Below are 15,018 nucleotides of genomic sequence, written 5' to 3'. Positions count from 1 at the left end.
CTCATATCCAAGGACAACCAAACAGCAGAAAAAAGTCTTACTCAAGCCATGGATGACTGGAAGGGTGACAAAAAGAAGTAAGTGGCTCTTTTTGAGGGCCTAAGTTACCTCTCGGTAAAGGTGGAGAGATATGGTGGCACACCTGACTAAGGGCATGGGCTCGGTTGGTCTGGTTTGTTAGAACCCAGTGGAAAGGAGCATCAACTCTTCGCCATAATCCTGATACCTCCAGCTGTTTCAAAAGCTCCCCCACCCACTACTACAGGAGATTCTTAGAACATCCTGAGAAGTGAGTACCACGTATATTACCCCTAATGAGTGAAAAAGGGAGGCAAAGAGAGGGAGATGTCACATCAAAATTGGTGGCTGCCGAATCCAACTTTTTGATTCCATGACCTGGTTCTGTCCGCTAACCCATGTGTGCTAGTGCTAATGGAACAAAGGAGATAAAACAAATCAACCAAAGCACAAAATCCTAGAATTTCAGAGCTGGAAGAACTTTTGAGGGTCTTCTAGATCAATGCCATATTTCACAGAAGAGGAAACAGGTCTAGGTCAGGAAGGTGGTGCGCTGAATGCCTCTGATGAGTCCCATACCCAGCTGTGTTCCTCTCTACCAGTCCTCCTCTTCAAGAACTGTAGTAAGTCAGCAGCTGGAATTCATGAGACTTGGGGAGCTTGTCCCTAACCTACCTTCACTGCCATGTCATCTCCCCACTCAGAGCTTCCATCTGCACCGTGTAACCTTGGACACTGGATTTGAGAGCACCCAGTGGCCACTCCAACTCTGATGGCTTGTGATTCTCATCCCGGTTCTGCCCCAGAGTGATGGGCAGTGACACCTGGAAGCTAGAGAGAAGCAGGGGCTGCATATTCACAATAGAGGGAGACAGCAGCCCCTCACTGGGGGAAGAATAGTGGCCAGGAAGTAGAGAGAGTAGGTATAATGGAAACACCCTTGAGTCAGAGTCACACACACCTGTGTTTCTTCAGGTGCTTCCACATCTCCTCCTTCTTTGGGGTCTCCTTTTCCTTCCCTGGGGGTGCTCTCTGCTCCTTGAAGGAAGCCTTCCCATCCTTTTTCCTCCTCCCCTCGCGGTTCCTCTCTGCTGGGCTCCTGTTATGTTCTCCCAACTCCTCTTGGCGTCTCCTGCGCTCTGACTGTTTTCTCCTGGGAGACCCAGGCCTTGGGCTGCCCCCAGCCTGCTTCTTCTGGCCAGGCTGGGCTCTGCATCTGCCCGATGTACCTTCGGCCTTGGGAGCCCGCTTCTTTGAGGATTTCCTCCTGGACCTGTCACCTGCAGGGGCAGGAAATGTACAGTTCAGGCCCTACCCGCCTTGGCCCCAGGGAAGTGCCTCAGCTGTGAGAAATCAAAACTCCTGGCTCTTCTGGAATGCTCCGCTCAGGAATGAGAAAGAAAGTCTCCCACCTCTGGCCTCTGGTACCACAATACTCTAACTTGGGTTGAGGTCCACCCAAGGCACCTACCTTTCCTCCTCACTTGTATTTGCAGTTCCGTGGGGTCAGACCCAAGCCATCTGTTATAGACTGAATTTTGTCCCTTAAAATACATGTTAAATCGCTCTGGTGTTGGAACAGTTAAGCACTCAGGTTGCTTACAGAAAAGTTGTCTGAACCTACCCAGCAGCTCCATGGGAAAAAGACCTGGCAATCTGCTCCCATAAAGATTTCTGCCTAGGAAACCCTATGGGGCAGTTCTACTCTGTCACATGGGGTTGATAAGAGTCAAAAACTGACTCAATGGCACCTAACAACAACAAAAAGAAAATACAGTTAAACCTGTGAGAGCTGGAACTTGACAAGACTGCCTTGTTTTTCCAGATCTCTCGAGTTTTCTCCCTTTGCCAGGGTGCAGTCTTACCACTTTTCTATCATTCATTTTAGTAGAAAATATTTTACTTTTCCTCCTCTGACAAGTTTTGGCCTTACACAGGTTCCGGCTTTCACAGGTTTTACTGTATGTGTTGGAACTCTAACCCCTATACCTGTGAATGCAGCCCTAGTGGCGCGGTGGTTAAGAGATCAGCTGCTAACCAAAAGGTCGACAGTTCAAATCCGCTAGCCGCTCCTTGGAAACCCTATGGGGCAGTTCTCCTCTGTGCTATAGGGTCAATATGAGTTGAAATCAACTCGACCACAAAGGGTTTGGGTTTTTTTTTTTTTTTTTTGGTTTATACCTGTGAATGTAATCGTGCCTGGAAACAAGGTCTTCTTTGTTATGCTAATTACCATATCCGTGTAGTGTATGTCCGCAACCTAATCATTTCTGAGTTATAAGGAGCAGCAAGGACACAACGATGAGCAAGCACAAAGGGGATGACAGATGCCATCTGATGGAGGTAGATGAATCTAAAAGCCCAGAAATTTCAAGGAGTTAGGACAGGCTGAAAGCAAGGATCTTCCCCAGAACCAACAGAGAGCATTCCCCTAAAGCCAGTGCCCTGAATTCTGACTTCTATCTTCCAGAACTGTGAGAAAATAAACTTGTTCTTTAAAGCCCCTACATGTGGTACTTCTATTACAGAAGCACTAGGGAACTAAGGTACCATCTCTCACCCCACAGCACCAAGGTCAAATATGGGCCTCTTTTTGGTAAGGCTGCATCACTGAGGCAGGAAAATGTCTGCTTAGGCACCATACTCCAGTGGCTGCCCCTGCTGTACCTTGGTACCGCACACAGGAGGTGACAGTGGGTCAGAATGGCCCAGCTACTTCAGGTTCTGTTCCTCAGCACTATCTAAATGCAGGTTTTTTTCTTTTTTTAAAACAGTGACTTGATACAATTGGCAAATGGTCTGGTTAAGCAGACTCTGCTCTATACTACGAACTTTCCCCAACGGTTTGCCCAACAGCCAGTTTAAGCACAACTATCCGCAAACAAACCAAATGCAGGTAAAATATAATGAGGTTCCGGTGTTAATCAGTCTTTCTATCACTTACTATTTGGGTGACTTTGAGTAAGTCGCTTAACCTCTCTGAGTCTCAGGTCATCTGTGACATGGCGATGCTAGTACTTAGCCCATTCATTTGTTAGTGAACATAGCACAGTGACTGACATCCCCAGATGTACTTTGACTTCAATACTTTGACACTTTCAGCCAGAAATATGATTTTCTGTTTATTTGTAGAAAGAACACAGGTTTGGAGTGAGATTGATCTGTATATAAATTTTTGTTTTATCAGCTCTTATCTCTGTGATCACAGATAAATTACTACTCTGCACCTCAGTTTTCTCATCTGTAAAATGGTTCTAAATATCCCCATCTTCCAGCCCCTGGATACCCTTTTAACTCAGTACTGAAGTCACTCCTGAGGTTCACCCTTCAGACAAAGATTAGATAGGCCCATAAAACAAACAATAACACACAGAGCTCAACCATGTATATGAGACAAAATGGGCACACCAGCCCAGGGGGAAGGATGAGAAGGCAGCAGGGGACAGGAAAGCTGGACGAATGGAAATGGGGAACCTAATGCTGAAAGGGGAGAGTGTTGACATGTTGCAGGGCTGGCAACCAATGTCACAAAACAATATGTGTTTTAATTGTTTAATGAGAAACTAATTTGCTCTGTAGACCTTCAACTAAAGCACAATAATAGTAAATAAGTATAAAAATAGTCCATATTTTCCTACATAGTTGGGAGGGTTAATTAAAAACAGAAATAAGGGATCTGGCCATGGTAACTAATCAAAAAATGCCCTTCCCCTTCTGCATCTGCGTCTTCTTTGCTGCTCTGCATTGTGTGCAAGTGTGAGTCAGAATGCTCACCCCGGGAGCTGGAGCTGGCTGCAGAGAGCACTTGTTCTCACCACCATCTATGGAGCTCCCAGTTTAGGCTTGTGTACCGTGGCTAGGAGAGCCCCTCAACTGCATTCCTAGAGTGCAGACTTTGGACAAAGCCTCTATCGTATCCTTGCCCAGCTGTCTGTGCAATGTAGCTGTCACAGGACATTTTCCTCCTGCTTCCCTGACCCTTGAGTTTTTACATTCTGAGTTTAACAGTGACCAAATCTGGTTGATGATAGGTGGGACTGGATTTGGGCAAACTGAGATTGGAATGAGGAGTCTGGATGTTTGGGCCTAGTCCTTGTTCTGCTGGTTATTACCTCAGGGACCCTGGACAGGTGGCTAGTTCTCTCTGAGTTGGCTCCCTCTTGGTGGTCTACCCAGATCCCCTTTATCTGACATACCCTTCCCCGAGCTGCTCTGTGTGTTGGCTGCTAAAAACTCACATGTGCTCCCTTCTCTAGAAACTTGACATTGGTTGATGAGAGCCATCTTTTTGGGAAACGCATGGGAGTTTATACTCCTCTCTTCTCTTCGAATCATCTCCTAGCCAATATATATACCAAATATATATATTTGTATGTATATATATACACACACCAAATATATATTTACGAAATATATATGCTAAAGAGGCCTGGTGGCACAGTGGTTAAGAACTTGGCTGCTAAGCAAAAAGTTGGCAGTTTGAATCTGCCAGCTGCTCTTTGGAAACCCTATGAGGCAGTTATACTCTGTCCTATAGGGTGGCATAGTGGTTAAGTGCTACGGTTGCTAACAAAGAGTTCGGCAGTTTGAATCTACCAGGTGCTCCTTGGAAGCTCTATGGTGCAGTTCTACTCTGTCCTATAGGGTCACTATGAGTCAGAATCGACTCAATGGCAGTGGGTATTTTGGGTTTCTTTATAGGGTCACTGTGAGTCGCAATTGACTTGATGGCAATGAGTTTGGTTTTTCGGATATAGACCAAGCCAGTTGCCATTGAGTCGATTCCAACTCAGAGTAGAACTGTGTTCCATGGGGTTCTTAATGGCTATAATTTTTCAGAAGTAGATTATCAGGACTTTCTTCTGAGGCACCCTGGGTGGATTCAAACCACAGCTGAGCACTTAACCATTTGCAACACCCAGAGAGCTCTTACAAACTGATATCCAAACCAAACCCATTGCCCTTGAGCCAGTTCCACCTCATAGCAACCCTATATAAGGTACAAAAATCTGGCCTTCCTGGGTGAAGACAAGGCAAGTTTGTGGCCCACTCACATTTCAGAGCTCCCTGTGGGACCAGGCTGAGGCTAGACTCCAGCTGAACACACACCCTTGCTTAGCTACTCCCCTACCCTCTCTATTTCCTGCACTCCCTGTCTGCTGAGAGCCCCCCTCAGTAAATCACATGCACAAGCAACCTAATCGCAGACTTTGCTTCTAGGGAACCTGACCTATCTACAGCACCTACCTCAAGTATGGTAGGAAAATTCAACTGAGATGACATCTGTGCCAGTGTGATGTAAGCTGGAGCATGCTAAATTTAATGAATTGAATTGGATTTGAAGTTTGAAGAGAAACTTCTTGGATCTCAAGCTAGGGTATTGGTAGCTGTCTTAGTTATCTAGTGCTGCTATAACAGAAATACCACAAGTGGATGCCTTTAACAAACAAAAATTTATTCTCCCACAGTCTAGGAAGCTAAACACCCAAATTCAGGGTGCCAGCTCCAGGGGGAGGCTTCTTTCTCTGTGGACTGTGGGGGAAGGTCCTTGTCATCAATCTCCCCATGGTCCAGGAGCTTCTCAATGCAGGGACCTGGGGTCCAAAAGACATGCTATGCTCTCAGCTGTGCTTTCTTGATGGTAGGAGGTCCCTCTCTTCTCTGCTCAATTCTCTTTTTTATATCTCAAAAGAGATTGACTCAAGATACAACCTGATTCTGCAGATTAAGTCTTGCTCATTAACATCACTGCCTCTAATCCTGCCTCATTAACATCATAGAGGTAGATTTACAACACTTAGGAAAATCACATCAGATGACAAAGTGGTAGACAGTCACACAATACTGGGAATCATGGCCTAGCTAAGCCGACACATATTTTGGGGGGACACAATTTAATCCATGACAGAGGATTATAATACAACAACATTAAACATAATTAAAGACCTAAGGGAAAACATAGACAAAGATCTAAAAGAAATAAGAAAAGCAATGCATGAACAAAATGAGCATCTAAAAAAAGAGATAAAAAGGAATCGAACAGAAATACTGCAACTGAAAGGGACGATAACTGAAATGAGAAATGCAATGGGAGAATTTAACAACAGATTTAATCAGGCAGAAGAAAGAATCAACAAATTAGAGGATAAGATAGTCAAAATTACAGAGGCTGAAGAGCAACAAGAAAGGAAGCTCAAGAAGACTGAGCAGAGTTTAATGGAATTATGGGACAACATCAAGAGACCTAATATGTGTATCACAGAAAGAGATGAAAGAGAGAAAGGGACAGAAAGAATATTTAAGAGATAATGACAGAAACTTTCCCCAATCTGAGTAAGGACCAAACCCAAACCATGACGAAGGACATGAATCTACAAACCCAAGAAGCTCAAAGAACTCCAAGCAGGGGGTCTTAAAAGCCTGTGAGTGGCCATCTTGGATACTCTACTGGTCTCACCCCTTCAGGAGCAAGGAAGAATGAAGAAAACTAAAGATACAAGGGAAAGATTAGTCCAAAGGACTAATGGACCACATCTACCATGGCCTCCACCAGACTGAGCCCGGTACAACTAGATGGTGCCCGGCTACCACTACTGACTGCTCTGATAGGGATCACTCTAGAGGGTCCCAGACAGAGCTGGAGAAAAATGTAGAACAACATTCTAACTCAAAAAGAAAAACCAGACTTGCTGGCCTGACAGAGTCTGGAGAAACCCTGAGAGTACGGTCCTGGACACACTTTCTCCTTAGTAATGAAGTCACTCCTGAGGTTCACCCTTCAGCCAAAGAGTGGACAGGCCTATAAAACAAAACAAGACTCAAGGGGCACACCAGCCCTGAGGCAAAGACTAGAAGGCAAGAGGGGACAGGAAAGCTGGCAATAGGGAATCCAAGGTTGAGAAGGGAGAGTGTTGACATGTCATGAGATTGTTAGCCAGTGTCATTACACAATATGTGTACTAACTGTTTAATGAGAAACTAGTTTGTTCTGTAAATCTTCAGCTAAGGTACAATAAAAAAAGAATTCCAAGCAGGATAAGAGATCTACACTGAGACACATCATAGTTAGGCTTTCCAAAACTAAGGCTTAAAGAGGGGGCAGTGAGAAAGAAGTAAACAGTCACATACAGCGTATCACCAATAACATTAGGTGCTGATTTCTCCTCAGAAACATTGGAGGCCAGAAGGCAATAGAATGATATATATAAAGAGCTGAAAGAAAGAAAAAAAAAGAACTGTCAACCCCCTAGACAAGGGGAAGATTGATGCCAAGACATATGGGGATCTCCATGGAATGTCAGGCCCACAGATGTTGAAAGGAGACAAGGGTCTTCCCCCAGAGATAACAGAGAGAGAAAGCCTTCTCCTAGAGCTGGCACCCTGAATTCAGACATCTAGCGTCCTAAACTGTGAGACAATAAATTCCTGTTTTTAAAGCTATCCACTTGTGATATTTCTGTTATAGGAGCTCTAGATAACTAAGAGAAGTTGGTACCTACTTACCCTGTTATAAATACAACCTGTTAAATGTAATTATCTTAGTCATCTAGTGCTGCTATAACAGAAATACCACAAGTGGATGGCTTTAACAAAGAGAAATTTATTTCCTCACAGTAAAGTAGGCTAGAACTCCAAATTCAGGGCGACAGATCCAGGGGAAGGCTCTCTCTTTCACTGTTGACTCTGGAGGAAGGTCTTTGTCCTCAATCTTCCCCTGGTCAAGGATCTTCTCAGGTGCAGGGACCCCTGGTCCAAAGGATGCGCTCCGCTCCCCGTTCTGCTTTCTTGGTGGTATGAGGTCTCCAACTCCCTGCTTGCTTCCCTTCCCTTTTGTCTCTTGAGAGATAAAAGGTGGTGCAGACCACACCCCAGGGAAACTCCCTTTACCATGGATCAGGAAGTGACCTGAGTGGCATTACAATCCCACCCTAATTCTCTCAACATAATATTACAATCACAAAATGGAGGACAACCATACAATACTGGGAATCACAAAATGTGTATATAAACCAAGTTAATATACACATTTTGGGGGGAACATAATTCAATCCGTGACAGTAATATTCATGGTAACCACTAAGAAAATATCTAAAAAGACATACACAAAAGGAAAGGGAAGGGAAACAAAATGGCTCACTACAATAAACCATCAAATCACAAAAGCAAGCAGTGGTAAAGACAAAAGATGAAGAGGGCTTCTGATGCAAAAAAAAACTAAATAACAAAACTGACAGAAGTAAGTCACTTCTTATCTGTAATTACAGTGAATGTAAATCGGCTAAATGATCCAATCAAAAGGCAGAGAGTGGCAGAATGGATAGAAAACACGATTCATATGTAATGTTCATTGTCTCGGTAAGCATGCTTCATCATTACAGACATTTTGTCCAAAGCTTTTAGATAGCCTTTATGGTGTTTGTTTTGTAGGCCACAAAAACAAACTTCCTTGTCAGTTTTATTATTGTCATGAAATATTGCACTTTTGAAAAATTATCGGTAGTAAGCTAACCACAGCTGTTAAGTCTCTGTCATCCACAGGCACTCTTTTTTTGGTCCCAATGCTTCTTTGAAGACTCACCTGTGGGCCAGAGGTTTTGTCTTCAACAAAGGATTGTCTCAGAACTTTGGTTTAAAGGACCTTATTTTTATTAGTTGTTAACCTGCCAGGTTCTGTAAACAGCTAGCGCAGTACTGAAACTGTTAAGGGATTGATTCTTGGATTCATGTCCTTCAATAAAAAGAGACAAAAACTACCCTCAAATTATTGGAAGACAGCCCCTATTGGTGCGACCTCAAGCTGAGTGTTCTTAGGAGCCCTCCTGAACAGCCTTCGGATGCAGACAGCTTCTGCCAAGGTCCACAGAACAAGACCACAGATTGTCACTCTTTAATATGCCACTCTTTTTAATATGTTTTCTATTCCTTTACCTGCCTTCTGTCCACTCTCCAACTTAAGGCTGCTTTTAACTATGTTAATTATAATTTCCTTTTTTCAATATTGCTGTTTGCATCCTTAGTCATTCCTTGGTATATGAGTCTAATACCTGGATACAGTTTAGCCATAAACTGGCTAAAGTGTACGTTTTCCTTTAGGAACCACCCAGCATCCTTTGGTTTCAGTTTCTTGATAGAAATCAGTTGGTTTCCTGGATAACTGGAAACCATTAGGTGGATTTTTAGATGACAAACACAACAGGCCAGGCAACCAGAAGTCTAAAAGCCCCATCATGTTGTAGGAAACCCTTGCCCTCACCAAAACATACTCAGGAACTTTTTGCAGGAGGTAGTCTTTGTAACCACTATTTCACCAAAATAGAACTTGAAAAGGGATTAGGGAATAAGTAGTATATATTTGGAGGCGGTCTCACTTTCATAGATCATAGAGGTAAGACACTGTCTTAGTTACCTAGTGCTGCTGTAACAAAAGATACAGGCTTTAAAGAACAGAAATTTACTATCTCACAGTTTTGAAGTTCAAATCAGGGCACTGGCTCTCAGGGAGGATTGTTTCTTTGTCACTAGTCCTGTGAGTTCTTTGGAATTACTTGGTATCGCTCTCCCCACATGTGTATGTGTGTGTCTGTGTCTATTCTGTCTGTGTCTATTCTGCTCTGTTTATAACTCAGAAGTGTTTAGGCTTAGGACCCACTCTACTTTGGTATGGCCTGATTAACATAACAGTGGTAAAGAGCTACAGCTGCAAACCAAAAGGTCCCCAGTTCGAATCCACCAGCTTCTCCTTAGAAACCCTATGGGGCAGTTCTATAGGGTTGCTATGAGTCAGAATTGACAAGATGGCAATGGGTTAATGATTTCAATACTACAAGTTCACTGCCTAATGCCAAACTACTTCCAAACAGAATCACATCCATAGGCACAGGGGCCAAAATTTCAATACATATTTTTGGGGGACACAATTCAATCCATAACAGATACATTAGTATGTTTCTTTTACCTTAGACCTACTTAATGATCTCGATACTATAAATTCACTGCTTAATGCCAAATTATTCTCGATAGTTGTACCAAAACATTACAGCATTATTTGACGATCTCATAGATGTATTCTGTCCAAACACAGATCACTGGATGGCCCCCAATGACTGGTATTGGATCTGTGGCAGAGAACCTACTGGCCACCACCCACAACTGAACAGGAACTTGTCACCTTGACAAATTGATACCTAACCTCAGGATTGTCTCTGACATCACCCAGCATCCAATTTGGCCCATCAATTTGTCTTTCAGAAAAAAGAGATCAGTAGATAATGTTTTTCAAGGAGGAGAAAAACCAGGCCCTGATTCAGGAACTGAAAACTTAACTACTATGGGGGAGTTCTGGATTTCTTTCTTCTCTCTTCTGGACTCTTCATTTCATGCTTTGCAAGAGGCTTGGATAGTGGGGTGAGTTCTACATGCTGTTGTTGTTAGGTGCGGTTGAGTCTGTTCTGACTCATACTGACCCTATGTACAACATAATGAAACACTGCATGGTCCTGGGCCATCCTCATAATTGTTGCTATGTTTGAGTCCACTGTTGCAGACAATGTGTCAGTCATTCTTGTTGAGGGTCTTCCTCTCTTTTGTTGACACTTTACCAAGCATGATGTCCTTCTCCAAGGATTGGTCCCTTCTGATAACATGTCCAAACTATGTGACATGAAGTCTCGCCATCCTAGCTTCTAAGGAGCATTCTGGCTGTACTTCTTCCAAGACAGATTTGTTCGCTTTTGTGGCAGTCCATGGTATATTCAATATTCTTCAGCAACACCATAATTCAAAATCATCAATTCTTCTTCAGTCTTCTTTATTCATTGTCCAGCCTTCACAAGCATATAGGGTGATTGAAAATACAATGGCTTGGATCAGGTGCACCTTAGTCCTCAAAGTGACATCCTTGGTTTTTAACACTCTAAAGTGGTCTTTTGCAGCAGATTTGCCACATGCAATGCTATCTTAGGCAGGGTTCTCTAGAAAAGCAAAACCAGTGAAACACACACACACACATATATATAGAGACAGATTTATCTCAAGGAAATGGCTCATACCATTGTAGATGCTGCAAGTGTCAAGTCTCTCAGTAAGGAGTCGGAGTGAAGGCTTCTCTTAACTTATGTAGCTGCAGTGGCTGACAAAACCAAGATTGACAGGTAAGCTGCTGGCTCACTCAAGCCCTAAGAGCCAAGGTGTCATGGATTGAATTATGTCCCCCGAAAGCATCTGTCAACTTAGCTGGGCCATGAGTCTTAGTATTGTGGGATTGTCCACCATTTTATGTGATTTCCCTATGTGTTGTAAATCCTATCACTATGATAAAATGAGATGAATTAGTGACAGTTATATTGATGAGATATACAAGATTAGATAGTGTCTAAAGCCAATCTCTTTGAGATATAAAAGAGAGAATCAAAGGGAGAGACGGGGGACCTCATACCACCAAGAAAGCAGTACTGGGAGCAGAGCACCATCCATTTGACCTGAGGTTCCTGAGCGAGATTATCCCAAACCAAAGGAAGACTGATGACAAGGACATTCTTCCAGAGCTGACAGACAGAGAAAGCCTTCCCCTAGAGCTGTTGCCCTGAATTTGGACTTGTAGCCTACTAGACTGTGAGAGAATAAATTTCTCTTTGTTAAAGCTATCCACTTGTGGTACTTCTGTTATAGCAGCGCTAGATGACCAAGACATGAGGTTAGATGATGATGAGCCGGATGCAGAATCCGAAGTGAGACCCTTCCTGGAACATCCGTTTATATACTGGAGGCAGGCCACACCCCCAAGGAAACTCACGTTCAACTGATTGGCTGCTCTCAACAGATCTCATCATGGAGATGATTACATTATATCAGATCTCATTATGGAGGTGATTACATCGTTACATAACTGCCAAATTACGTCATAACTGCCAAACCACTGAGAATCATGGCCCATCCAAGTTAATACACAACCATAATCATCAGAGTCCAGCCCTTGTCAACCTTGGCACCTATGCCAAAAAAAAAAACAAAACCCATTGCCGTCGAGTCGATTCTGACTCATTGCAACCCTACAGGACAGAGTAGAACTGCCCCATAGAGTTTCCAAGGAGCGCCTCACGGATTTGAAATGCCAACCCATTGGTTAGCAGCCACAGCACTTAACCACTACTCCACCAGGGTTTACTGGCACCTATGCATAGTGCCTTAAATCATACATGATCTCTAAATAAAGACAATTATAAAGTCATACTTGCATGTAACATGATAAAACTGACATGTGTACAACTGAAAATGCATTAGCCCTGTTTACATCTTATATTTTTAAGTAAAGAAAACAAAACTATTTGATGCACTTGTGCCTTCAGGTCCTGCTCAGGCCCGATCCTGTACATACCACTAACTTTTAACGATGGAGTGCTGCTGTGCACGTCTGACTTTATGACCGTGGGTCAGACAACTCACTGTGATATGCAGCTCAGGCTTCATGGTGACTTGGTGGGCCATGTTTAAGCAATCAATCTCTACCAAGACCCAGTAATAAGCTGTTTCTCAAAATGAGAGTAGTTATCTACACAGTTATCCTAAGGGTTTGCACTGTGATTTGTCAATAGGGGACTGCCAAAGACTCCAAATAGCATTTCTATCTGTCACTGCCATTCTAGGCACCATTGGATCAGTTGGATCATATGCACCAAGTGGAAAAGCAGCTTGCATGTTAGCCTGAACCTGTTGCAGAACCTTCTCTTATTCTAAGCCCCACTCAAAACTAGCAGCTTTTGGAGTCACTTGATAAATAGGCTGGGGTAGCACACCCAAATGAGGAATATGTTGCCTCCAAAATCCAAACAGGCCCACCAGGCATTGTACATTCTTTTTAGTTGAAGGAGAGGTCAGATGCAACAACTTATACTTCAGTTTAGAAGAAATATCACAACATACCCCATGACACTGGATCCGTAGAAATTTTACTAGGTGGAAAGAGCCCACATTTTTTCGGATTAATTTTCCACCCTCTAGCACACAAATGTCTTAATTTTTTAATTCTTTTTTAGCACACAAATGTCTTATCAATAAGTCTAGAGTCATGGATATTTCTTCCTTACAAGGTCCAGTCAGTGTAATGCCATCAACGTAATGGACCAGTATAATGTCTTGTGGAAACGAAAGACAATCAAGCTCCCTGCGAAATAAGTTATGAAATAGGGCTGGAGAGTTGATATACCTCTGAGGTAGGACAGTGAAAGTGTATTGCCAGCCTTGCCAGCTGAAGGCAAACTGCTTCTGGTGGTCCTTCAAACAGGTGTGGAAAAAAGGCATTGGCTAAATCCATTGCTGCATACCAGGTACCAGGAGGTGTATTAATTTGCTGAAACAATGAAACTGCATGTGGAACAGCTGCTGAATTTGGAGTCAGCACCAGGTTAAGTTTATTATAATTCACTATCAATCTCCAAGATCCATCTGTTTTTTGCACAGGTCAGATAGGGGAGTTGTGTGGGGATGTGGTGGGAATCACCAGCACCGCATCCTTCAAGTCCTTGATGGTGGCAGTAATGCCTTCAATCTCTCCAGAAATATGGTACTGGTTTTTGTTTACTATTTGCCTAGATAGGGACAGTTCTAACAGCTTCCACTTGGTCTTTCCTATCATAATAGCCCTTACTTCACATGTCAGGGACCCACAATTGCGGAGTATGTCTATTCCAATTATGCATTCTGGAATTGGGGAAAACACTACAGGATGGGTTTGGGGACCCAGTGGACCCACTGTGAGATGGACATGAGCTAAGACTCCTTTAATAACCTGACTTCCATATGCCCCCACTCTGACTGGTGTGCCACAGTGATATTTTGGTTCTCCTGTAATTAGTGTCAGTTCAGAGCCAGTGTCCAGTCATCCCAGAAAAGCCTGATTATTTCCTTTTCCCCAATGAACAGTCACTTTTGTAAAAGACTGGAGATCCCTTTGGGGAGAGCTGGGAGAAAGATTAACAGTATAAATTTTGGCAGTGCAGTGGGGTCCTTCCTCAAGCGAATCAACCTTCTCTTTGTTCAAAGTGTTGTGGGTTAGTAAGGTGGATCAAGTCTGGGAATTAAGTAAGGGATCATGACTCTTTAATCTGGCAAATCAAGTTACACTGCTGTTCACTTGAACTAGAATTTTTCCACTTGCACAGATCAAGTAAGTTTCCTGTCTTTTTCACACCTAGGGACACCATGACTAAGTAGTCAATGCAATAAGTCTTTAAAAGTCAGACTATTCTGATTACTTCTTTGAGTCTGCTGTCCATTATGGCAACCACACACCCACCTTGTCTTTTTTGATTGATTACCACCACTTGGCCTCTACCACCACCTGGTCCAATCAGCCAAATTGCAGCTAGATGTCAGTTATGGCAGTTCTCACTATCAAATCTGACTTACATAAAATAGCAATCACAGCAGTCTTCAAGGATGCTGGGACTCCTTTCACAAATTTGTTCCTCACCATTCTGGTAAAAGGTGTGTCCTCTGGGTACTCCAAGTGTGGGTCTGTGAGTCTAACCTGATAAATCTACTCTAACAAGCCAATTTCCCTAAGTCTTTGGATACTTTCTTCTATAGTATACCAAGGCAGGTCTGGCACTTCAGTTTGATTTAGTGTGGGCTGCTGCATAAACCATACTTCAGCAACCCAACCAAATAAACTATCATATCCTTTCCTAACCTCTCGAGCTGAAACATTGAGTAAAGAATCTGTGCTTAGTGGGCTGATATCAATAAACTCAGACTGATCTAAAATTATGTTCCTTGCACCATTATCCCACACCCTTAATAGCCATCCCCACACATATTCCCCAAGATCTGGTTTGTACATATTAGAAATGTCAAGCAGTTTTTTTTGAAATGTAGTGTACCTCCTCCTGGACCACACTTTGTACTTAGCCTTTTAGGGTTCACTGGAACTTAAGTCTAGTTATGGGCCTAGAAGGAAGAATGAGTGGTGTGAATGTGTTCTGAGGACATTCAGCAATGACTTGT

General features: G+C 43.1%; 1 protein-coding gene across 1 annotated transcript in view; it reads right to left on the bottom strand.

Moving 5' to 3' along the window:
- Positions 1-15,018, bottom strand: part of TMC2 (transmembrane channel like 2) — a 129,116-nt gene that overhangs the window by 79,286 nt on the left and 34,812 nt on the right. Inside the window, exon 4 of the mRNA XM_049869149.1 lies at positions 980-1,298. Coding sequence (XP_049725106.1) covers positions 980-1,298 — 319 coding nt within the window. The remainder of the gene's footprint in view (positions 1-979; positions 1,299-15,018) is intronic.

Source organism: Elephas maximus, chromosome 25, assembly GCF_024166365.1.
Source record: "Elephas maximus indicus isolate mEleMax1 chromosome 25, mEleMax1 primary haplotype, whole genome shotgun sequence".
Lineage (NCBI taxonomy): Eukaryota > Metazoa > Chordata > Mammalia > Proboscidea > Elephantidae > Elephas > Elephas maximus.
Note: the sequence above shows the minus strand (reverse complement) of the source record. Positions and strands in the feature narration are given on the sequence as shown.